We start from the raw sequence: 25,205 nt of genomic DNA, 5'->3' as shown, positions 1-25,205 counted from the left end.
GTGTGAGCTCCACACTCAGATAAAGAGGGTTCCCAATAGAAATGAAGATCCCAGCTCTCCTTTCAAACACTGATTATTTGCTGCTGGAAGTCCACAAAGCAGGACTCACCCTGGAGTTCCTAAGGGCAGCATTAGCACTTCATAGCCAGGAGTTAAACCTACCCAGAGATCAATCTGGATCCTTACAAAAAAGTCAAAAAAATAATATAAGATTCCCCAGATTTTCTCTCTGTGCAAGGCCTGTGTAGAGTCAAAATTACATGTTGTATAGGCATGTAAATTCTCACTCTGTCCCATTCCCATTCACTTGCCAAAACCAGTTGTGCCTGTCTTGTGAGCCAACAGCAGATCAGAAAAGAGCAGGGTAGGGCCTCTCTGCACTAAGGAATCTATACTCCATGCTGCCTTTGGTGGCACATATTCAAAATACTTCATAGTGTCCATGAGAGAAATTGACTGCGTGCCACTAACATCAGTTTGCTATTTACAGAAAAAAAAAAAAAAAAAAAATCAATATTTGTCTTCAAGCTTCTGAGAAGAGAATCTATTCTGCAGCATAGATGGGGGAAACCCTTTCACAGTATGAGCTGAGATTTTTTTTTCCTGGAGAGGTTCCAGGGCCCTTCCCTGGCTGGCAGGGTGCCTAACCAGCTTAGCTTAGAAAAATACTGGGAAATACAGATTCCTGCAGCTAGCAACCTGTCCTTTTACCCTACAGTGTTTGTTCTGTCTTGGATAAAACTGTTCAAATACAGTGCCAATGTCATACAGTGTCTCATCTCTCTGCACTTCATACCAGTAAATGGATATGTGTGCATTTTTGCCATAATTGTATGCTGTGCTCTTCCAGCACAACTACTGAAGAATCGCATTGCAGTGATATCTGCAGATTAGAATTTAAGGGATAAAACAGAAAGCAAGGAACCTGAATATAGAAATGATGAAATGCTGCTGCGCCATGGAGATTCAAAAACATCTTCCCTCAAACCCCACTTCTGCTGGTCTGAAGAAGGAAAAAAATAAAACAGCAAAAGAAGGAACATTTCATTAAGAAGGAATTGTCTCAAGGAGGGGTAACTGTATAATCTAGCTCAATGCCAAAATGGGCTATTGGAATAGTTGTTGTCTACAAGGCACAAAGCTGATACAAAAACACCAAGCAGGGAAGTTCAGACAGAAAATTGTTTATAACACATGACCCAAGGGCTTCTATGCTGAGTGATTGTAGCACTATTTCAAATGACCAAAGACAGTAAACATGAATAGCTTAGGAAATGAGTAATCATTTCTTATTGTTGGCATTTACCTATTGGATGCTGACAAAGTATTTTAAGGATACTTTTTCTCCCCCCATATGAAGATGCAACAGAATGATTAATATGTGCAGCACGCCACTGTGGCTGGGAACCAATTAAAAAGCTGTGGGAGTGTCTTAATAACTCTGATGTAACATGCTCTGCTTTGGTTTGGCTGAGGGCTACAGGAGGTTTGTTTTTTGGTGATTTTTTTTTTCCAGCAAGAATTCCCTCTGTCTCTATTTAATGAGCAGCACTGGATGTGCAGCTCCAAAAGCATTTAATAGGCATCCCTTGCTGAAAGACAGAAGTAGCTGTTAGGAGCAATGCCTGGCAATGAGTCATCAGCGTTTGGTACAGTGAAGATGCTGTTTTGTGTGCAAACCACTTCAAATTAAAATGCAGGTGTTTGCCCCTTCAAAGGAACAGCCTCTGTGCTCGCTTCTCCCAAGGGTCACACACACACCATTGCACAGGGAGAGGCACAGACCTGACAGTGAAGCTTCTTTAGAAAACACTAGTTGTCCTCTCTTTCTTCTCCTTAGTCCCACCTCATGAACAGCACAGCACATGTTGGACTAGCATTCAAGCTGCCCTGAATATTTCCTTTCTTCTGGGCACAATAGTAATTCTACATTTGTATTAAAGCAAATCTTCTGTGCTAGTCTCCTGGATGTTGCATACATATAAAAACAGACCTGAAATGACCCAAGAGATTCAGACAACACCTTCATTCACAGACCTGCATCTTACAGTATGTCCACCTCTGAAATGTACCCAGTAAGATAGGAATCGAAGGAGAAAAAGGAAGATAAGGAAATGCTTCAGTAAGACCAAAGAGGAGAATTTGCCTGATGTAACAAGTTTCCCTGAGAATATTCCTCCCTCTGTCTCCTCCTCACCACCCCCATTAGTATTTATTTCTATAAAAATCCATTAGATACTGCAACTACATCTTGGTTCCTATTTGCTTCAGTGAAAAAAGAAAGGGTTGTATATTTGTACTATGGAGTGCAAATGGTTTTGTCTGCCAGATCCCTCAGAGAGCTGCCAAATATTTCACCTGCATGCAGAGTGGACATTTAACCTGAATTATGGCCAGGCTGATATAGGAAGCAGGGGTAAGCACTGTGATGCCTCACCTGGCTCACAACATCCTCTAATATCAAACACCTCTGCTCTCAGATTAAGCTGTCTCCCTAGACTGGCCCTTCTAAGAAGCTTCTAGATGCCCAGATATCTATTGTAGAAAAACAAAGCCTTATTTGGCCTTAGGAGGTGGGCCATTGTCAGCTTTCTCAAAAGCAGATTGCAACTCATTTCTGGAAGTGAAGAAGCACAGTCCAAGCACACTCCCATTTTGATTACTATCTAAAATGAGAGCACATGCCCTTAATAGGACACTATACACAACTTATTTTCCATACTGACCCAGAAATTCTTCTCAGAGAACCAGAAACCTAAAAAATTCATCACTCTCTTTCCAGAGTGATCCATAGTGCACTACAAGGGCAAAATCCCATTCAGTTGGTCTCAGCTTCCATACAGACGTGACTTGCATAAGTGATTAAGGGTGTTGTACAGCACATGTAGATTTCTGTTCCCTTGAGTTGCTTTCCTGTAAGTTCACTCATGCAAGCTAAGGAATACAAATGTTCATAAAGCCATAAATTAAGCTAATTATCCAGTAAACCAAGAGAAAATAAGGATTTCTATTCCTATATAGCAGGGAAGTAATCAGGACACTCTAGCAATGAAAGTCATGCAAGTGATGAATGGATAGGTCTGAGACCATTCAGTTCCCACTCCATATATCTGCCTTCTCCTGAGTTAGATAGATGCATGCAAGAGGTAAACAGATTCATCAAACAAATAAGATCAGCAGCCCAGTCTGATATATTTCATCTTATGTGAAAGTTCCATTTGCTCTATGAAGTACGAGTTCAGTAGCATTTATATAATTCATTTTACTGTGCTTCCCTTTAACACAACAATAATCTTGTTTAGCCTCTCTTACTGGAAGAGACCACAAAGGGATAAAATCCCCAAAATAATATAAAACTGGACATCATGACCAAAGGACTGCTTGCATGACTGGGAGATCTCAGGAGGGGTAAGTGTCACCAGATGGAGTTCATAAACCAATCTCTCTTTGCATGCTTCCTATCAGAGATAGATGAGAAGTAGCTTGTAATCTCTTTGGAGCCAGAACTCTTTTCTGGCTCCTATTTACAAAATGTCTTTGTGAAATATGATGGAATCCCAGTTCATGGCTGAGGCTCATAGCTGATATCACAAATGAATCATTAACAGCAGGATAAGGCAAACACCAGCATACTGTAGGCAGGAGACTATTACCTCCTTCCACAGGAGAACACTGAGAAAACTTCACAAGCAAACAGGACATATTTCCTCCTGCACCACACATACAAATGTAAATACAGTCTGTGTGTGTACAACAAAGCCTTAGAGAACAGCAGTGTTTTAACCCTCTGCTTTCCATCAGGTGGCCAGCTGGCAATAAGCAAACATGCCCAAGACTGTGTACAATACCAACAATCAGTCTCCTTTCACACATGCTATTTTAGTAATCCAGCCTAGAAACAAGCCCAGTATCCTGCAAAGGTGCAGGATGGCAGACTGGTCCTTGGCAAAACCCCTTGTAGGAACAATTTTCTCCTAATCATCCTCTTCCAGAACATGGTGACTTACACAAGCATGCTGCTGAATCCCTAGGAATCCCTTTGCTTTCTGTGGCAACAATTAGCTTGCTAAGAAGACAGCGTTCTTCAGCAAGTAAACTACAGAAGATGCAAATTTTTTAACTCTCAGCTTACTTTATGCTACAAAGTACATTTGTATGTGGTGAACAACTAGAGTAAACACACAGCTTGGTTTGCTACCTTGCAGCAGCAATGTCCAGGTAACCAAGTGTGAAAACAGCACTGGATAGAGAAAATCTAACAAGCAATGCACCTTTTTCCTCTCTCTTTGTAAAAAAAGACCACCTACTGTGACATGAGCTTAGTTTCTAATTTGTGTAATTGTGTAGCCATGGTTTCGACCTCATTTGAACACTAATATCATGGAGTTTGCGCACCCGTGTTTGCAAATACCTTCTTTGCTTTCCCTTCCAACTCAGTCCTAGCAAGGCACATACTCCTCATCTGTTTGATCAGATGGCACTACAGAATGGATGTGAGCAAGACCAGCCTGGTGCTGAATTGCTGTGCTGCTGCCAGTCCTAAAGAAAAACACTCATGAGAGAAAGAATGCCAGCTAGGTTCAGAAGAGAGATGGGATGGAGAATAACATGATTCATGTTCACAAGTGAGCCTTTGGAAGACAGTTGAAGTAAACAGGAATCAGTCTTGAGTTTGAAAGCCTTAAGAATTGCCAAGATTTTGGAAGCATTCGGATGCTCTGTTTCTTCAGCATGTGGAACTGCTTGGCATTGTGGCACTCAAATCTTAGTTCAAGTGCAGAGTCACAATAAAGATTTAGACATCATGAACACGCAAATTAGGGGTGGGAGAACCCAAGTGTCCAGCAGAGAGCACTGCAGACAGCACTCTTACTGATCATTCCTCACTCAAATTGTCTCAGGACCCTCTGCTTTCAAGAGCAGATGAAGACATTTTCACTTTTAACTTCTAGACAGACCTAAAAAAACCAGAAGAATAACCTCTTCGTTTATTTCTTCAATTCTTCCTCCAACAGGTCAGAAGAGAAGTCTTTAGGGCCAAGTGATAGCAAAGCTGTAAAAGGAGAACTCAAACCTGACACCCACTCTTGCGGAAAAAATAAATTCAATCTTTCCATCAGAGTTTTCTTGTTTCCACCAAAATAAAACTAGTGAGATTCCCATGCTGGAACCTCTCACTTTTATTTTTGTAGAAGTAGGAAGAGTGAGGAAATCAGAAAAGGATTTAGCTTTTCACCAGTAGATAAGACATCTACAAGCTACCAGCAAGGGCTGTTAATACAGAAAGTTACATTTGCTCAGGAAAACTGAATGGAAGAAAGAGCCTTAGAGGCCTAGCAAAGAAGCAGGGGTCAAGCTCAGAGAAGCCCCACGGCTAAATTCATATGAATGTGTTAGAAGGAAGTGTCATATGCTTGTGCTGCTCCCTCTCCCAACTGTGGCCACAAGCAGGCATTGAGGGAAGAATAATGAAATTGGATTAGATGGATCCTTGGTCTGAAACAGTATGGCCTTTCTTATGTTTGTGTGTTGTTTCTGTGAATAAGAATAAAAACATGGAAAGGAAACCTTGGAAATACAAGGAGGGTAGGGGTTTCAAAGATGAGCTTTCACCTGTCTGAAAGACTGAGCAAGCCTTATGAACCTGTAGAAGAGAAACTGCCTCACACTTTGATTGTCAGAATACAATTTAAACAAAGGTTTTGAAATTACGTTGTAATTGCCCAATTAGCTCTTGCGTGCAAAAGGGATTCTCTTCTATTTATTCATATCCAGCAGGGCAGAAATCCAAAGCTTTCTGCCCACTGTGGATTTGCTCTTCCAATTCATTAGGATTAATTTCTTCACCACCCACACAATTCTCTGAATCTCTTCCTCCCCTCCTGCCCCACTGCCACCTGTCAAAGTTATAAAGATGATTGGTGCTCCTTAAGAGCAGCACAGAACATCTTTATCCATCTATTTACTGGCAGATGCTTTCTCCCCCCTTGGTCCTTTGCTAGACTAGTTCTTTCCAAAAGCCTGCAGTCTGTCAAGCTGTCCCCAGAGCACATATGTGCATGCAGTGTTTAACCACATCACCTCCTGTAACCCCAGTGTTCTTATCCCCCCCAAAATCCTAGGTAGCATTTTATTTTGTCAAGTATCAAGTTAAACAAGAATATTTTCAAATTTATTTGCCATCAAATAAATTTATGTCCTGTATAAACAGGTCAGCATAAAGATTTCAGGCTTGTCTAGAGCAATTGTTTTTATTTCTAAAGCATGGGATAAATTTTGGTGGATTAACATGAATGTAATCCTGTTGTCAAATCACTGGGCAGAACTGGGACTGACTGTTTCTCCGTTACCTCCTCCTATCTCAGTCCAAAGCTTATACAGAGTCATGGGGAAAAGGGGGGGGGGGCATTAATTGTCCATGCCCTGGCTCATTTACCCCTGTTTTCTATGACACCTTTTCAGAAAGCCTCTTGAATTGTATTACCAGAGATGCTCTGTAAATCAATTGGTTTGGAAAGAACCATCTCTGATTCTGTTGTTGTCACAGCATGACATGAAACCCCAGTTTTCTTTCAAACAGGAAATCAGATAACAACAGAGGGCCTGCACTTTCGTTTTGAAAAGACTGAGTGCTGGAAGAGTGCTTCTGACCTACAGTTCCCTTCAGTGCTGGAAGCTATCTGAACTCCATCAGAGGAGAGCACAGGTAAACTGGGAAGCCTCAATAAAATGCTTCATTTTGAAATATCTATCACAGTCCTTAAAAAGAAAAAGCCACAGCTGGAGAAGAGTAAGAATAGTCTCAGAATCCTAACTCAACATCAAAACCCAAGGGACTGCACAACAAATTACCTAATCAGATTGGAGGAAACCCATAAGGATCATTAAGTCCAACTCCTTGCTTCCCCCAGGACTATCTAAAACTAAACTATAGCAACTAAAAATATTGTCCAGATGCTCCTTGAACCACGTGAGGCTGGTGCTGTAACCATTTCCCTGAGGAGCCTGCTCCAGTGGCTGATCACCCTCCCAGTGAAAACCTTTTTCCTAATGTCCATTCTGAACTTCCCTTGACACTTCATGAGCTTCATTCCATTCCTCATGTCCTACCATCAGACAAGTCAGCCTCTCTGCAAGCCAGTGCCTCAGCTGCAGATTGGGAATAACAGCCTTTTCCTTCTCCAGGGAAATAATGGCAAGTACACTAGAGAAGGCTGAGAAAGGCTCATGCCCTGGAGTAGAAAAGGCTAAGAAGATCCCTTGGGTATCTTGTTCCAGCCCCTGCAACAGCAACACAGCATGGAGATACATTTGCTTTAAATTGTCAAGTACCATCAGCAAGGTCCAGAGCACAGAACTGCTCAGGGAGAGCTCATGTCTCCTGTCACGAAGCACAGCCCTCTCATGCTGCATTGTTTTCTTACCCACTTCTGTGTCTTCCATCCCCTGAACAACATCCACCGCGCGGCAACTTGTGTGTTCGAAATTCGCACGCCATCATCTTGAGTTGCCTGGGCTCTCCTGACAGAACTAAATGAATAGCAAATTGAGCTCTGTCTTTCCCTCCCCCTTACTTCACTCTCCCCGTGCTTTTGTACATGCTGAAGTAAAAAGCTTCCTCTGACTCAGATTTCAGCTGTCACAGATTTCAGCAGTTTTCTGCTAGGAAGTCTGGATGCTAATGACAGAAATAGCAGCTGTCTCTAAATACTTCATCTGCTGTCTGTGGTCAAAGGGCAGTAAAGGCCAAGGCCAGGAGCAGGTGTGGTGGGTGACTGCCTCAGAAAATCCCCACCCTCACCAGGCAGGCTCCGGTGAGAAGGGATTGGGACCACCACCCCCTGATTGACAGGAAGGCCAGGAACAGTTGCCAGGGCAAGCAGGAGGGATGCAGCAAGAGGACATCTACTCACCAGACACAGTGAGGCAGCGAACAGGATGCAGGGCTGCTGTCCCTCAGCCCACCACCCAGAAACCCTGCTGCTGCCTCCCATTCCTATGGGAATCATGTCCACCCAGGCAGCTACATCCCAGGTGCCAAAAAGCAGTCAGAGTTTTAAACATCCAAGCATCCCATAAATAAAGCATCTTGCAGGTGAGATGACTCAAGGCAAAGAGATTGAAATGGCTTGCCAGAAATGCGATTGAGATGGCAACTAGGACTAAAGCTTGGGTATTTCCCTTTCTCAACATCCAGTGCTTTACTCAAAATGAAGGTTTGATTGTTCTCGGCCAGAGACCAAGAACATGCTTTGTTGGCAGCATGACACAATCTGTTTAGAGCTTTGTGATCTCCACGTGTTCAAAGCACTTGTACTTTCCACAAAACATTGTGGTGTCGTTGAACACAATGTTATGTTTGAACTGAAAGAAGGAAAAAAAAATCTCTATCTATTACTACATGTAAGTAAGAATTGGTATTCTACATAGTATTTTAGAAAAGAATGAAGGAAGAGTGAGTTTGATCCTTGCTGTGCTAATTATTTATAGTCTACCATCAATTTACTCAGACAAAAAAGTATCCCATCAGATCCACTATAATTTCTTTCACTCTGCATGAAGACATTTTGGGATAGAAAGAAGGGCAGAGGGGAACACAGAGGTGCTTGAGGACCTAATCATGTCCTAAGGATCCTAAAGAGCACAATTTAAGTCGTATGTATAATCCTGTCTTAATGGGTTCACTTACCTGCAATACCCAAGGCTTCCCACAGTAGGATTTTAAATGGAGGCAGGAAAGTGTAATATTGCCTCAACCAGAAATAAAGTGCCAGTGCCATTCCATTTCCACCAGAATTGTCCCAGCTAGAAGGAGCTGGGTGTCACGTTCTCATGTCTGAATATTCCCAATAGTAAGGAGTGCCTTGAGACAAGTTCAGTGATTTTCTTCTTTCATGCCTACTCTTTGGTCTGTCTCTTCTCAGTCTCTCTTTTAGAATAGCACAGAAGCTGAATCAGAGCAAAGCTAAGTCCTAGAACTCCATACAACCTCAAGTGTCTCTCTAATTCTAAGCAATGGCAAGCAGCAGCATACCAGAGAGGCACAACAGCCAACCAGCAGTCACAGAAAATTAGTTGTGCCACCCAGGATTGAATAGCCCAGCAGGTATCTTTTAGGGAGCTAAATATTGAGGTATGTTCCCAGTGCCATAATGGGCACTATACCTGTAACTGCAGCAGCATTACAGTTCCCATCACATGCAATGGTACAGCACCAGTTCTGTTGCCAGACCCATGAAAGAAGCTTAACTTTCTCTCAGATTTCCCAGTTTTCACATTTATTGCACCTGCTAGTACCAGGTCATCTGGTGTGGGCTCAGATGAGGTAACTATCAATTCTGGTGCTGAAGTTCTTGGACAGAATAGCAGCTTTACAAAAATGAGTGGCAGAACACTAAAACTTTCTGACTTGACTGATAAAACAGTTCTCCATGCTTCATGGGCAGCTCAGATGGTTGATACGAGGGATATTGTGATGATTAATAATTAACTGCTGGAGAGACTGAGAGCTCAAGGACAGATGCTTCCCATCTGCAATCTCCTGGAGCTGAGGCTGCACTTTTCAGGAGGGAGGGAGGGGAACAGGTAGGGTGAGAAGGTGACAAGGTTAGTGTGCCCTGGAAGTCAGCAGCCTTTTCAAGATACTTTGCTTGTATCTCCCAACACAGAAGGTAATATCCTGCACTTCTCCAGGTGGCTTTCACTATTCCAGGCACTGGGAGAGCAGGGCAGCAATGATCCCTGCCAGTTCCTGGTGTCAGCTCACCTAAATGAGATGCATCATTAGAAGCTGTGTTCATGTATTTAATAGGCTTGAACATCAGCTTTAATGAGACACCTCTGAAATCTCAGGAGGGGTAACAGACAGTTTGAAATATGCTTCAAAGTCCTCTGGGTACGAGAAGTAAAATCCAAGTTCAGAGGTACCAAGTACAGGATTTTTAAGTACCTGATGTGTTAGAGACTATTAAATTGTTCTTTACACTAGCTTTAAAATTTCATCTGCATAAATTTCTTTGATCCACAAATGGTTTTAACTGCATTAAAATTAGTCAGAACAGCAGCTGCAGTAGGCACCGAACTGCATAGCTCAGAGTAATTACATATTACAAAAGGAATCCTTGAAGCATTTCAATAACATGCAATATTACAAACAGCACTTGAAAAGGCACAGATGGACGTGAGAGCCTCCTAGCATCACTTTAGTGCAGAGATGGACTTGGATGGTAGGATGTCACTTTCACTCCAGCTTGCTTCCCGCTTCCTTGCTTTTCTCTCAAGAGTGGAGAGGGTACTTCAAGGAGTGTTGAAAAAGTTAAAAAAGTTTTAGTTGATCCTGCGCATTTAAAAACTGAAAAAGAGATGTATAAGGAATCTCCATCTCCCCATGCCCATTCTCTTTTGCCTCCCAATTCAGCTCTCTGGTGACATGTTCCTTCCTATTAGCTCTGCCTGAATAAAAGGGACAGAAGAGCACACGCTCAGCAGTCAGGGGGAAGTATAACCAATCCAATTAACACGGTGCTGGGATGAACTCCTGTCTGTCCTCCCTTGCCCTCCCAGGGGTGTCCTGCCTGTTTGCCAAGGCCTCTGGCTACCATGATGCAGAGCATCTCTTGCCAGCAGCATTCTGCCCAGGCAAGGAGGCAGAATTTGACCCAGACAATAAAAAAACAACTGAAATTTTTGTGGATCCGTGTGGTTTGCATTTTTTTCATCCTTTCAAAGGCTTTTCCTCAGAAGTCACAGCTCTTGTTTATATTATGAGACACATAAGGGAAGAAAAAGGATTTATAGTATTTCCTTTCTTCTGGTCCCAAGAACACCTGAGCTTGAACTGGACCCATTTCATTTGCCCCTGTTTCTTCTTGGCTTACACTAGAATTCATCTGTTCTGTTTCAATTCAGTACAACCTATTTCTCAGTACCCTGTCCCCCAGTATTCTTGCAGTAGCCAGCACAAAAGGCACAGTGCTCCAGCAGTAGAAAATAGGTCTATTCCACATCCCAAAGAACTGCCAAAGAGAAGATAGCCAGCTGTCTTGGATAACGAGCAACCATAAAAATTAGAGTGAATTAAAGTACAGCAAATGGCACTGCAATCAAGAACAATGAATGTTAGAGCTGGAGACAGATGGTGGGTGGATTTCAGCTTGGGACATGCATTTTTAGCTCTGGCCTCCACCGATTTGGAAATCTTCAGCACTGCCTTCCCCTCTTTCCACAGTGTCTCCAGCACAGGGCTGCTCTAAAGATATAACAGCCCTTGAATTCTTGGTGCTGAGATAGACTCAGGAAAAAAGCTCCACAAGTAACCGAATCTGCAGGCTAGCTAGATAGGTAAGGAAGAAACGGCAAAAAATATCCTCTCAGTGCAACAAAGCCTGACATCTGTCTAAAAATGCCCTGATTGAAAACAAACCAGTCGGAGGAGGGAAGAGCAAGGCTGACCTCTTAATTCCCAGGAGGAGCAAGTGCTTTCTGCTTGTACCTAATAACCAGGAGCCCAGACACTTGTCCAGGAGGGTACAAACCAACTTTCTAACACCCTCAGCCTGCCAGAATTTGGGATTTGACTCTCCACATGCCTCAGAGAGAAGCAGCCCAGTCACCCTATCATAGTCTATCTGGAGTCCAGCTTTCTCATTCCTTTATGATGAAGCAGTTTTAGAATTGAATAAAGCAGAGAATAGATTCCTTTCATATAAAATACATGCTCAGTGGGCCATAGAAACAAGTGTGATTAGCATTATATCTTGGCTCCAGCCTGGACAACCTCCTGGAACAGCTAGGATTCATTGAAGTATTCACTCTTCTGCTAAGTGAGCATTTCAAACAATACAGAAATATTTTCACACAACAGACCAAGAACAAGCAAATCCAGAGTTTCCTGCTGTCTGCTTCTCTGGCAGAGCTGTGTGAAGGGGCAATTGTGAGTCTCCCAGGGATTTTAATCTGGTCTCTGTCACCCCAGATGCATCAGCACACTAAATGGTAGAAAGCCAAATGCAGAACTAGCACTGTTACTGCCCCAACACATAAGCAACACACATGATGGAACATCTGGGTATGTCATGCCATCTCAAATCCCTAAAATAGTCAAGACATCTCTTCGAAGTTGATAGCTATGAAGGAGGATCAATGAGGGAAAATACCTCAACCTTTCCTGAGAAAAATCCAGAGGTCAGCCAAATACCCTAAAATGTCCTTTTATATCAATGGTTGGCTAGTAGAGCCTTTCGTTTTCTACATAAGTGATTTGCTGAGTAAGCACCCAAGCCCTGCCTGAAAATACCCACAACCTAGGCTTCTTCTTATACAACTAGAGCAGATAGCTGAGGCTCTTGCCCCAGGTGCTGCCCAAGAATAGAGGTTAATGACAGAGGTAATGATTTATCAGATTAATCCCATGGTTAACCTCTTGCTCTCTCTTTTTGTCAGTTCTCACATTCACCAGACTAGTCCAGAGTTGGGGGAGATGACAAATACAGGGCAATTGTAAAATCATCAGCTCCAAGTAATCCCAAACAGAACAAGACACACAGATGAGCCAAGAACAGATGTCTAGGAGAACACTGTTTACCTAGGGAAAGCTAACCTATGGCAAAGCCTGTAATTTACTCTGGAAGGCTACATTTGGCTCCTCATACACTCTAAACCCCAAGGCAGCAATCAGCATCTAGGAAGCTTATTTTCTTGCATCAGGATCCAGTATAAGTCACTCACTAGCAGATATTGAAGAGAACAGCTAATACGTTGATACTTCCTTGTGTGTTTAAGTATGAACATGTGGAAAGCAAAGTAACAGATCCATGGTTGAAGGTTCAGCAAACCATGTAATCAACAGAGCTTACACTGTGCCAGGTCCTCCCTTTCCCAGAGATGCGGATCTATCAGGAGTCACATGGCATTCAACTCATGTGTTGACACACACAGTGGAGGCACTAAACAGGCTGAAATGCTTTCAGCATTTCCAGCATCAGACACTTGCTTACATAGATCAGCATTCCTACCTATCAGAGATAATTTATTTCTCCCAGATTTTCTTCTTCGCTTATCATTGCTTTTCCAGACACCTTAAGATTAATAGTTTAAAAATTAAGTTGCCAATTAAAACAATTTTCCAATCTTAGGATGCAGCTTCATATTTTCCTCTAAGATGAGAAGTCTCACAGATTCACATGCTGATAAAGCTCTGAAGTGAGGAGATACCTGCTTTCTCTGCTCTGGATTTTTCACTCTCAAAAACATACAGTGTTTACTGAGAATGGTAGCAAATACTTTATTTTTTTTCTTTCCTAACAGTTTGAGTCCACTTGTTAGAGAAAGAATCATTAAGCTTGTGAATTTTGTTTTTTTTCTTCCCCAGCGGAAATATAGATTTTTTTTTTGTATTGATTGCTCTCTGCCTCCCTCCCCAGCTTCAGCTACATCATCTTGGCATAATGACAGGAACAAGAGGGACTGAAACAGAGAATTAGAAATAAGGGCAACTCAGGTCACTAACATAGCTTTCAGCCCTTATACACCCATTTAAATTCAGTTCATTGCACTAATGCACAACTATATACCTGCCGATCACCACGCTTAGAAATGGATCTGACAGCTGTTCCAACTTAGTAGCTCACTAATGCTCAGCTCTTCCCTACAGAAGCTCCCACTGCATGTATAACTTAGTCCCTGTGGGCTGCCTGAGTAGGGAGCTGGACGAGCAGCTGAGCCATGACACCAGAGCAGCTCAACCTATACACTAGGGATGAGGTACAAAAGCCAGAAGGGTCTGCTTTGCTACTGCTAGCATAAATTTATTTCTTAGGAGAATGACAGTCTCCAGTACTGTCAACACATCAGCTTTCATCAATAGTAAAAAGGGTTTGTTTGGTTTGGGGGCTTATTTGTTTGTTTTAAGGAATAGCCAAGTAAAATTAGGAACTTTGACAGGCTAGTGAGCCAGAAGCTAAATCCTGCTGACAGAAGTGTCATGTTCTAAAAGGAGTCTGCCTTTCTGTAAGGGAAAAGCCCAAAAAGCACCAGAGAAAAATCATTGGAAACCAACTTCCATATGGTTTCAAGAGGAAACAATCATTTCTCTCAGAGCTGCTCAGAGCCAGGCCAGGGGATTGTAACTTTGCCTATAGACGGGGTTAAAGAACAGCTTCCAGTAACAGCAAAAGTAACTCTGGATCTTCCTTATCTCTGGGTTAGAGTTCACCTTACTCTGAGCTCCTGGGCTTACACCTGAAACCCTACACAGGGTCAAACTGTCACCTGCAGGAACCAACTCAAGAGCACTCATGTGGGAACTGTGGGCTAATGATAGGATCTGTGAGGCTTTGCTCCAGAAGCAGAGTTCACACATTTTTTAACACTGTTTTTAGCTTTCCTAGGTTCTCCTTAGGTTTCTTACATTTGCTGATGTAAAGGAAAGCATGTTGTGGAGCAGTTTTCCTGAGGCAAGCAGGACTAGCAGAAGTGACAACTCCCATGTTGCCTTGGATGAGTCAGTTCAAGTCAGTCCACTGGGCAACTGAGCACTGGTTCAGCGAGCTTGCTGATGGGATAAACGCCGTGGCTGGAGAGAGCAATGCCCTGTGTACAGTCAAGAGACAGCTCCTTAGATACCTCATGCATAAGCATACAGTAGCCAGTGACAGGGCTGCAGTGCTGGAGAAGATCTGCAGTAACATGGACAGGTAGCAGGCTTGTCACCCTGACAACATCCAAACAGACTGTTCTCCTGATGGATAACACATCTCCAGGCTGTTGCTAAGACAACAAAAATTCACTTAGGCCTAAATGGGCATACTTCATTGCTGGACTTATTAACTTGGGCCATGCCACTTACTTTTTATCTTCTTAATTGATTCAAATCAGATGACATGTTTGGATTCCTTCTTCTTGAAGGAAAGGACTCAGCTGCAGCTCAGTGTAATAGTTTTTTAAATCTTTTCTTCCTCCAATTGATTTCCTCTCTCCAAAGACACAAGAGAGGAGGGATGTCTGGTTGCATTTCGTCATCTTACAGGCTTGAAGCAGGCACTGACTACAACACAGTGCTCAGCATCAAACCAAACTGCTTTTCTTGCCCCTCTGCTCCTGCATTCAAGCAGGGCAAGGGAGCAATCCCACTCTACTGCCCTACCTGAGGTCAGCCTCTTGTCACTCAAATGAAATTGATGCAGTCTAGGAGGAAAAGAGAAGCAGAAACAAAGCCTAGTTTTCCTCACCTGCACACACTGCCAGGCTGCTCAGCCTGATTTATTTGAAACCTCTAATGTACTGCCATCAAATTTGCCATAACACCTTTTAAAAAAAATATTGCAAATGCCAAGAGCATTTGCACTGGCAACTGTTGTATTCAAGAAAACTAAAGCAGTCTGGACACACCTCTCATATCTTGGGCTCAGGACTCTGCTGTTATCCAGTGAGAGCAGCCTTTTCTGCTCTCCTCTCTCATTCTCAGCACTGGTCTATTTAGGCTCTCGGATCTTTAACCAAGAGTCTTCCCAGAGAGTTTTTGGGCCCATAACAGAAAGTATCATAGTATGACACAAGAGTGACTATAAATGCTGAACCTATTATGCAGCATATGCATAGTTGAATAATCTAAACACAGTCCTACTAAACAAACAAACCCAACCAAACCAACCCAAAAACCAGCACAAAAAGCCAACTCAAAGCTCCAGGAAGATACATAAAACAAGCAACTGAGAGCTGCCTGATCCCTCACATTACCACCTTTGAGCAGCTTTATGTCTGACTACTCCTAGAAAAAAAGAGCATTTAGCACTCCTGTGGCATAGGTTATAGCACTGTGGGGAACCCATTTCCAGACACCAGGCCCCTGTCAGCTCACCATTTTGCTTTGTTATCCTGTACTCTGTGCTTGATACGGTTTGAAGACAGAAGAATGAATAATAATATGGATAAACAAAGCACCAGTGATAAAGTAACATGCTAAACTCAAAATCTTTCCCTTTTCCTTCAGGAATTCTAGGATTTATCTTTGAGCTTACCTCCACAACAAGCCTGTGAAGAAGATTAAAACACCCCAGATTTTCTATAGCTAGTTCTTATTCATAGAAGAGGGAATTCTTATGAGTTTTATGACTGATCACAGAACAAATAAGAATATGCTACACCTACCATGCCCTTTCCAAGGACATGGCAAACTTTTGAATGAACAGTGTGTTTTGGAGAACTGAAATGATTCAGATTTTACTGACAATTTTGGCCAGAAATAGCTTGCAAGTATTTGAAGGCAAATCAAAGCATTTAATTTCATATATATATATATATATATATATATATATATATATTAGGAGATGCCAAGGAGTTGACAGAATTTAATTAAAATCTCCCAAAGGCTATATTTTGCTTTCTGCTCTCTATTTGTTAAATACATTCAGTGTGGTCAACATATGGAAGAGGAAAAAAAAGAAAAAATCCTAGTGACTGTCCATTACTTAATCTTTCAAGACCACAAGTTCTACTATTGACTTAGAGCAACTGTTCAGCTCATCACATCAAGATATTTCACAGCTATCAACTTACTTGACAAAAAATTCCCATTTCTCTCCACGCGGCTTCCTGGAATACCAAATAGACTCATTTGATGCTGTGCTTCTCCACACACAGCAGCTCACAAACAGCTAACAAGCAGCAGAGAGATGGGGCCACCACCTGCACCAGGATTTTTCGCTCTTCTGACTCAGTGAGCTAAGAGCATCTGAGACTTTCACCTACAATAGGCACAAACATGTTCACATTTTTCTGAGTAACTAATCTTATTCTTTCCTCCAGAGATAATGACATGGTCATTATCTATCTATCTCCATGATCTAGTCAATGCTTTAAAACAATCACTTCACAGAATGAAGTGCTTTGCTTGCAATCCTGTTGCTGTTTCTACAATAGATTCAAAGGCTCCTTATGTACTGAAGACAGAGGCACAAAGCATCTCTCTTACTTCAGTCCATCTACAGTGACCTGAACATTATTTCCCTCTCCAGAGTGAATGACAAGTAATGTCAGTGGAATCAATGGAATAACTGTGGGACAAGGCTGAGTAAGAGAGCCCCCCTCTCATTCAAACAGACCCTACATCACTGCTCCCTGGCTCCCTGCTGACCAGGGCTCTCATTCTCTTCTGCAGCACATCTTAGGGGCTCATTTTCCCCAGAAGAAGGAGTAAGCAAAAATGCCAGTAGATCAAAACAACAGTTTTGTATGTTATCAACTGCAAAGACAGGGGAAATTCAGGACAACCTCAGCTGTAATAAAAGGAGGACAAAAAAATGAATATTTTTGCCTCTAATATGATAGCATGAATGTGCTATGGAATAAGCTGAAAATATGAGAGCCCCTAAACCTGAATCTCTGCCAAGCAAACTATTTTTAATGGAATATGTTTAGCTTGTTAAAGATTTAAACCCAGGAAATAATTGCAGTTACTCTTCTGCCTGATTGGAGTAGGCAACATTTATTAATGTACAGTGATGAAATAAACTATTCCAAGGTAAGCCACAAAGACTTAAAATGATGAGGCAACAGGATAATATCCTGACTAAATAAATTCAACCCTGTGCCTGCGATCTAAGTAAGAGCTGTTCCATGATAAACAGCTTATTGAGGTAGACTGGAGGGAAGAGAGCTGCAAGTTATGAAAGGGAATTTGATTTGTCCCTCTGAAGGCAAAGTCGTAACTGACTAATATGAGAAAAATTCTGTCATAGATTTTATAAATCTAGTTATTTCCTGCAGGTCTCCAACCAGCAGCTGGTTTAGATTAAGTCCATGCAAGAGTTGAATTCAGACTGGGAAAGAGATTCATCATGATCAAACCCATGAACCATGTTGTTATTCTGTGTTCATATTTACACATTAAATCAGAGTTCAATATCCTGAATATCTGCTCTGTCCTAATTGAGCAGCAAAGTCCACCTGCCCTTTCTGTTTTGCAAGTGTCCAGGTGTGTGCAAGCTCTTTGGCAAGAGATATGACATAACCACCCTGTGTGCTGGGGGTGAAGAAAGGTTGCTTTTGAAGACAATATTCAAAATACTTGGAATACGCAGTAATTTTTGCTCCAGTATTTTATGCTGAAGAAAACAAGCCTACAAATAGATCTACCTGCTTAAGCAATTTGTGCAAAACACCTCATTAAATAGAAGCACTTTTTTTTTTCCTAAAGAAGCTTGCTACATATTCAATGGGTAAAAGGATAAATGGCTATAATCTTCGAATACACAAGACTACACAGAGTGAGTATTTCATAGCTGCACAAAGCCCATAATTGAACTTCTGCCCTAGGGATAAGTTTTCCTGCAGTGTAAGTGCTTCCAGTTGCCATATGGGGGTCATGTTCTTTGTCAGGAAAGCAGAGCTTTACATCCAGTTAATTGTTGTTCCCAGCTGTCTTTTTTTGTTGGTGGTGGTTTTTTTCCACTGAGGCTAGTTTTCCAACAGTCATTCAAGCAAATGTGCTCATTTTCCAGTTCCCCCGCAATTCCCCACCACAGTGTAACAAAGTGCAGATTTTGCATGGCTACATTCCAGGCTTCGTGGTGTTAAAATCATAGCAGCAATGAAAAAGTATGTAGCCTCAATAGTCATAATGTAGGACTTGAGCTACAGGTGACTCAGTGGTAGTCAAACAGATGCTGTATGAAAATAGAATGGTTTCTATGTACAGACTGATTAACCCATGGAGTTAGTACTTACACAGGAACACTTCCATGATTTGCTAAGCAGCAAAAACTACTCAGTCTGAAGTAATATGATGACCTCAACTCTGTTCACTATGTCTAGGCATCCATCTGAGAACACAACAACCATGAACAGCAAGCTCCTTCTGTCTTAATTGTTTAAAGCTTCATCTTTCATGTCAATCAAGCAAACATAAAAAGGTAAAGACCATATCTATCCAGTATTTAGATCTCTTCAGCTCAGTGGTGAAACACTGACTATTTGGGATGGATCAGCAGTGGCTGAGAGAGGAAAGCATAGGCCATAGTCTGCTGCAGAACAAACTAAAAAAAAATGCAAGGAAGTCAGTGGATATAATAAAAGGACAACACAACTCCTTTATTTTCCTCAAAAGATTAATGATAAACTCTTGCATGTGCATTTGCAATGTGAGTCTCTTGTTATCAGGGTAGCTACAACTATTTGGGTTACCAAATTTGTTGGTTAAAGAACATCCTGGGAGAGTTTACAGTTTAGGCTGATAAGCAACTGACCAATAAACACTCAAGACCAAAGTCTTTGGAAGGATCTTACACAAACTTGCTCAATTTTACCAATATTACCTCTGGAAGAGGCAACTTCAGTCCTTGTGCTTTTTGGACTGTTCCCCAATGCAGATACAGTCCTACCTAAATAATCCTTACCACTCACTCTTCCCTCAGAAAACAACCCACCTGTTTTAGTTCACAAAAGATTCCTTGATCTTGTGATAAAAAGACATTTGACTTTTACAGCAACCCACTTCTAATCTCTTTGGTGTCTGTTCTCTGGATTTCCCCAACAGGGAAACCCACACTATTCTGTGGGCTTCCTCATAAAAGTTGTCACTGCCTGAGGATAAAAAGCAAATGTATGGTGTAATCCAAAAGTTCTGGAGCTGGATATTTAGAGCTCAGTCTGCACCTGGGCCTTGTAAGGTTGTATTTTCCCCAGAAACATTCAATAAATTTGTGGAAGATCTGAAAATTACTTTTTTTTAATCATTAGTTGGCAATAAAAAAACAAAGGTGAAATACATAATCATCAAAACATTCCTCATGTGAACATGTCTCTCCTAAGCTTCTGTCAGACCAGCAAGCAAATAGGCTGTGCCAAGCCGCCTTCTCTTTGAGGGTTTGTGCCAAGATTTGGACCTTTTGATTTGCTAGCACAGAAGACACCCTCTCACATCCCTCCTTGCAAGAAGAGGTCAAGGAAAACCACTTGCTACCCTGTAGACTTTCAGGAAATATTACTGAGCAGCATGTGTCCATGCCTCTTTCCATACTGAAACTTCACCAGACAATTTTTACTCTTATTGTTGCAATTAACCTTCAGAGAAAATTATTAACTATGATCTTACACATATGAGGAATTGATCCAGATTATTAGAAACTATGTCCTTACTGCAACTCTACAGATGTTTCTCCTCCTTAGATGAAATCCTGATCCCCAGCCCGCAGCCTAATAACGCTTGTTTGCTCAAAATTAAAGGACAATTATGTCTAACACAGACAGAGGTGATCACATTTTCTTCCTTAAGTGGGGCACCGGAAATTAAAAAGCCTTCACCCATTGCTGCTCCTGAAAACTCCTGCAGAAAATCTGATCCAATACCTGTAATCTGGCCCAATATGCTAAATATTTAAAAAAAAAAAAAAAAAGCTGGGCCAGCATCATCTCTGACATGACAGAATTAGAGAATTATAGGCTTGGATGAGGAGTTTGGGCCAGGCAAGAGAGGGAGGGGGAGAGAATCAGCCTCTCTGGAGATCTGTGCTTGGCTCCTCTTTGTACAGTGCCTGCCCTCCAAGCATGAACTCCCACCCAGCCCCACTGCCCCCCAGTCAGTAGTATTTCATACTCACCATGTCATAAACATTCAGAATCACTGGTTCATTTGCCATTGTTGATTGCAGTAGAGGCTGGATTAAAACCTTTCAGTCCCTGCCAGATGTATGTTGATGCCCCCAGGGTAGGCTTTTACCCTGATCCAGATAGAAGAAAATGCCTCATCCTACAGTAGCTGAAGGAGGGAGCATGGAGGGAGGAGGAAAGGAGGGAATTCTCACGGTTGTGTGTGTGTGTAAAGTTGTTGCAGGGAGGCAGGAAGGCCTGGGTTGGGTTTGCTGGTTGTATAGAGTTTATTTTAGCCCTCCACGCCGTGACAGATCAAAGGTTTCTTTCTAACTCTGTAGTGCACCTCGAGGTCTGTAGACTCATACACCACTGTAAACAGGCACCTTCCAAGCTTTTAAATCCTGATCCACAGAAGACAGATTCTGAGCCCAAACACAAGCCCTCTTCTGGCACCGTCAGCAAGGTGGGTGGCAGCGCGTGCGAGGAGATTTCTCGGCAGAGCTGAGTGCCGCTACCGCAGCGGGCTGCCAGCAGTACGCAGGAACCCGGGGCACCAAGGCACGGAGCGGGGCTGGAGTGGGCGCCGAGCTCCCTCCCTCCCGCCGGCGGGGCCCGGAGGCACCCCGAGATCTGTCCGCGGAGCTGGGGTTGTTCCACCCGGAGCCGGGATCTGTCCGCGGTGCTGGAGCCGGGATCTATCCGCGGTGCTGGAGCCGGGATCTGTCCGCGGTGCTGGGCTCGGTCCCGCTTAGGCACTCGGTTGAGGGTTCTCCGCCCCTGGCAGGACATGGTGAAGACGCTGTGCCAAAGGGATTCCAGCGCGGGGCTCGGCGGTGGGAGGAAGAGGAGGAGGGGGCTGGCTGCCCCCGGGGCAGAGAGGGGATGCCGCAACCCCCATCCTGCCCACGGCGTGCAGGCAGACCTGGCGTCGGCGCCGAAGTTAGAAGGCAGTTCTTCGTGAGAGATGACGCGGGATTAACCGAGCTGGGGCTGGAGGGAGGAAGATGCCGAGCCCGAGATGCTTCCAGGCAGGGTAGGGGGCCAGGGCTGGACACCTCGGCTCTCTGTGCTCTGCTCTCTCGCGATCAGCTCGTCCCGAACCGGGCAGCTCCTACTGACTGACAGCCTAGGGAACCTACCCCGTCCTCTGCTGGCTGGATGCATCGCTGCATGGTACGCGGTGGGAGGGCGGGGAAGAGACCAAGCGACTGGGCAGGGCGAGTAGTTTCACTTCTGGCAGCAGCAGGGTCTGGAGTTTGTTCCTGGAGCTACTTTACACTCGTGTTAGGACCGTGACGCTCTGTGATGTGTTGCCAGCAAACACTCCTCTCTATCCTGGATGTGAGAATCAATTATAAAATGCACTGCGGTAAATTCATGGTCCTTTTGCTCCTCCTCTCTATTTAAAGGGAGAGCAGTCTGTGATGATGCTGGGAAAGAGCACAGCTGGGAGAGCGACAAGGGAGTTCCTGCTCCCAGAGATTTGCAGTGGTGTGGAAATTAGCACTCAGACCTTAAACATTCATACACAACAGACTCCTGAAGCAGGAGGGGGAAAAAAAAAAAAAAGGCAGGGATGACCTCATCTGAGTTGGAGGCGTATCTGGGGATGAGGCTCTCTGCCAGCTCACAGCCAACCAGATCTGAATGAAAATTGCAGGGAGCCCGTTACATCAGCAAAGCCCAGCATGCCTCAGCCCTGTCTTCAGCCACACGGGAGCCATCCCGTCCGGAGAAGGGCTCACCTCCCTTTGTCAGGTATGCAAGGACAAGATCATAGAGCTGCAGCCTTGTAAAAGACTTGTTAAACAGTGTGCAGGAGAATTTCTAGTGAAGGTAGGCAGTAAGAAAAGGAAGTGAGTCCATGTCCTGCATACCTAAGTGCCAGCCCAACAAAGTCAGACAAAATTTTTTTCTCCAGACATTGCCAAAGGACATCCACAACTGCTTTGCCTTAGTATGCATTTTGCAAGTGCAAAGCCACAGCTCAGGCTTGGGCGTGATGCCACTCAATGTGGCAGGGATCCCAGTGCAGTAATTTCATCTGGACTAGTCATTCCATGGGTGGACCAGAATATTTCACACACATGGTACAGGGAGTTCACCAGCACCCCCATCCCTAGCTCTCCAACCCACCAACTCAAAGTGTGTCATTAACCATCCATCTCAACAGTCTGGGTCTAAAGGAGCAGTTTGTGCAGGTGAGCAAAGGTGCTTCCTCCTCCTTACTATCTCAGAATCCAGATACTCCTCAGAGGAGAGACTGAGCCTCACTGTCATTTTAAAGGCTATGGAGCAACGGAAATCTTCCTCTGCAAGAGGCTAAAGCTGCATCATTCATGCCCCAACTTGTGAGACAAACCGCCTACTGAAACCCAGAGGCTCCTGCTAAACTGTCACAGATACCCTGAGAGTGTCACTTTTGGATATGTGTCCTGCTCCAGAGATAGTGATGTTTTAAGGAGACTTGAAAGGAGAGGGAATAGCTGATATTAGACTGATGTAACTGGAAAAGAAAAGCAGCACTACAAGGTCTTCCCAACTTACCCACATGCTTATTTGCTAAATTAATTCCAATGACTGCTGTGCTCAGAGTTCACTAAAATGAATTAGAGACTTAAATCAGATACACATTCCAATGACAGACATCTATAATACTTAGGATTTGGGAAAGGTGATAGGCAGCCACAAGCTTTGATGTTTTGTCCTGTAAACATTTCAAAATTAATCACCTAGGGAAAAAAATAAGATGACCAGAATTCCACTTCTAAACTTTAGAGACAGAAGAGGGGGGCAATTAAAACCAAAACATGTATTTAAACTAATGATATTGCTTCAAGAGATCAAATTGTTATTTAAAGGACTTTTGCTGTAGGAGAGACAGTAAATGTCACTTGCACATTAAGACCTGGATTCCCTCCCTCTATCTTGAAAAAACTATGAGAGCTACATTACAAATGTCATTGCTTCAGGCTCCCTTTTCTGCCCCTTCACAGAAAGAAGTTGTTCCACATTGTGACTTAGCCTCATCAGTGCTTCAGTGAGCCTTTGAAAATTCCTTTTCTTATCCCATTCTATTCTAGAGAACCTATTCTAGCTCCAGATAGCAGGGACCAGTCCAAATTCAAAGAGCTCATTAATATGAGTTGTTTTACAGTCCCATAAACTCTTCACAAGGCTTGATTTGCTTTGGGCTGTGTTGAAGAGTTTCATCAACAGCTCAGGCTGATACCAATTGAGAAAGTGAACTGCTCTATTTCAGGAGCATGACTGCAATCCCACAGATAGCCTCGCTGCCTACAGGCACCAGAGCCCGTGTCTTGCATTGTGAAAACATTACAGTGCAAATGAATTGCAAATACAGAGGAAAGGGAGATTCTTCTTACTACTTGTTAGAGCAGCTGGAACTAGAGCTTTGGGTTGTGTTTTGAATTCTTCTTTTAAGCACTTATGCTGCATTTAGGACAAAGAACACACATTTTTCCCATACATACACCTAAAGCTAGACAGCAGCTTCAATTCATATTTAAGCAGCCTGTTGCAAGCCCAAACTTTCTCAGACTCTCCACATTCCTAGCACTCCCTTTAAAGAGATTCACTTATTTGAGATTATCTGTGGTCCTCCCTACTTGCGATTATGGTATGAATACGTGTACATCCTCAAGGCTTGGTGTCTAGAGGAGACAGTGTGGCCATATGTCTGTTTTTTGATTAAGAAAGAGGTGGGAAGGGTTAAAAATAAATGAGGGTTGTTAACCAATATGGACTAAAAAACAAGAATCAGGTACAACCTTAAGGAATTACCTGGTACATTAAGCAAAGCAGTTAGTAGCTAAGCACTTCAGCCACCTCCTCCAGGTCCCAATCACAAAAGTGGCATTGCTGGGCACAATAAACAGAGCTGAAACATTCCATTGGGGGCAAGAACAAAAGAACAGCAGTGAAACAGAGAAATAATGGCTGCATTAGAGGTGATGGTCTATCTTCTAGTTTGTCTACTTGTGTTGCTATTCAGGAATTGTAGCTTAAATTAACACCTTTCCTTAATCTATCCTCACGCACTTTCAAAGGCTCAGAAGCAACCCAGCAGACAATGGGGGTTTCAAGCATGTTCCACAGCAGGGCTGTCCAGTTTCAACTTCAAGACACTTAATGATCTTCTCTCCACATCAGGCATACCACCCTTGGCTGTCCATTATATTTTTTGACAAGTTGTCATTTTGAATGGTATAAAGTGCTTCTACGCATGTCAAGTCGTCATTATTATCCCATTCTGAGTACATTAGTCAAGAGTATCCTTTTTAAAGAAAATATTAAATGGCTGTTGAAAAACTATAGATAGTAATTTTTCAGATCCTTGAGAATGGTGGAAGGTATGGGAGAATGAAAAGGGGGTTGCAATTCCTGCCTTCCATCTACAGGAATAAATCATCACCTGGACAGGTGCTGCAGCTGTAACTTTATTCTGGGAGTATGAGAGGAGGTATTTTGATTAAGGATTTTAATCTCACTTCTAATTGAGGCACTTGCATATACCAAGGAACTGACTGATTGTGGTCAGACCTGAGTACAGGTTATGGGAAAAAACAGTGAGAGAAAATCAGCACAGGATGCCAGCA

General features: G+C 43.0%; 1 protein-coding gene across 1 annotated transcript in view; it reads right to left on the bottom strand.

Moving 5' to 3' along the window:
• LOC136362621 (deubiquitinase DESI2-like) overlaps window positions 1–21,200 on the bottom strand; it is a 54,808-nt gene extending 33,608 nt beyond the window's left edge. Inside the window, exon 1 of the mRNA XM_066321328.1 lies at window positions 20,595–21,200. Within this exon, the coding sequence (XP_066177425.1) occupies window positions 20,595–20,633 (39 nt within the window). The 5' untranslated portion in view covers window positions 20,634–21,200. The remainder of the gene's footprint in view (window positions 1–20,594) is intronic.
• Between the last annotated feature and the right edge of the window lie 4,005 nt (window positions 21,201–25,205).

The sequence above is a fragment of the Sylvia atricapilla genome, chromosome 6 (genome assembly GCF_009819655.1).
Source record: "Sylvia atricapilla isolate bSylAtr1 chromosome 6, bSylAtr1.pri, whole genome shotgun sequence".
Classification (NCBI taxonomy): domain Eukaryota; kingdom Metazoa; phylum Chordata; class Aves; order Passeriformes; family Sylviidae; genus Sylvia; species Sylvia atricapilla.
The sequence above is the reverse complement of the archived record's forward strand: the minus strand, read 5'-3'. Positions and strand labels throughout refer to the sequence as shown.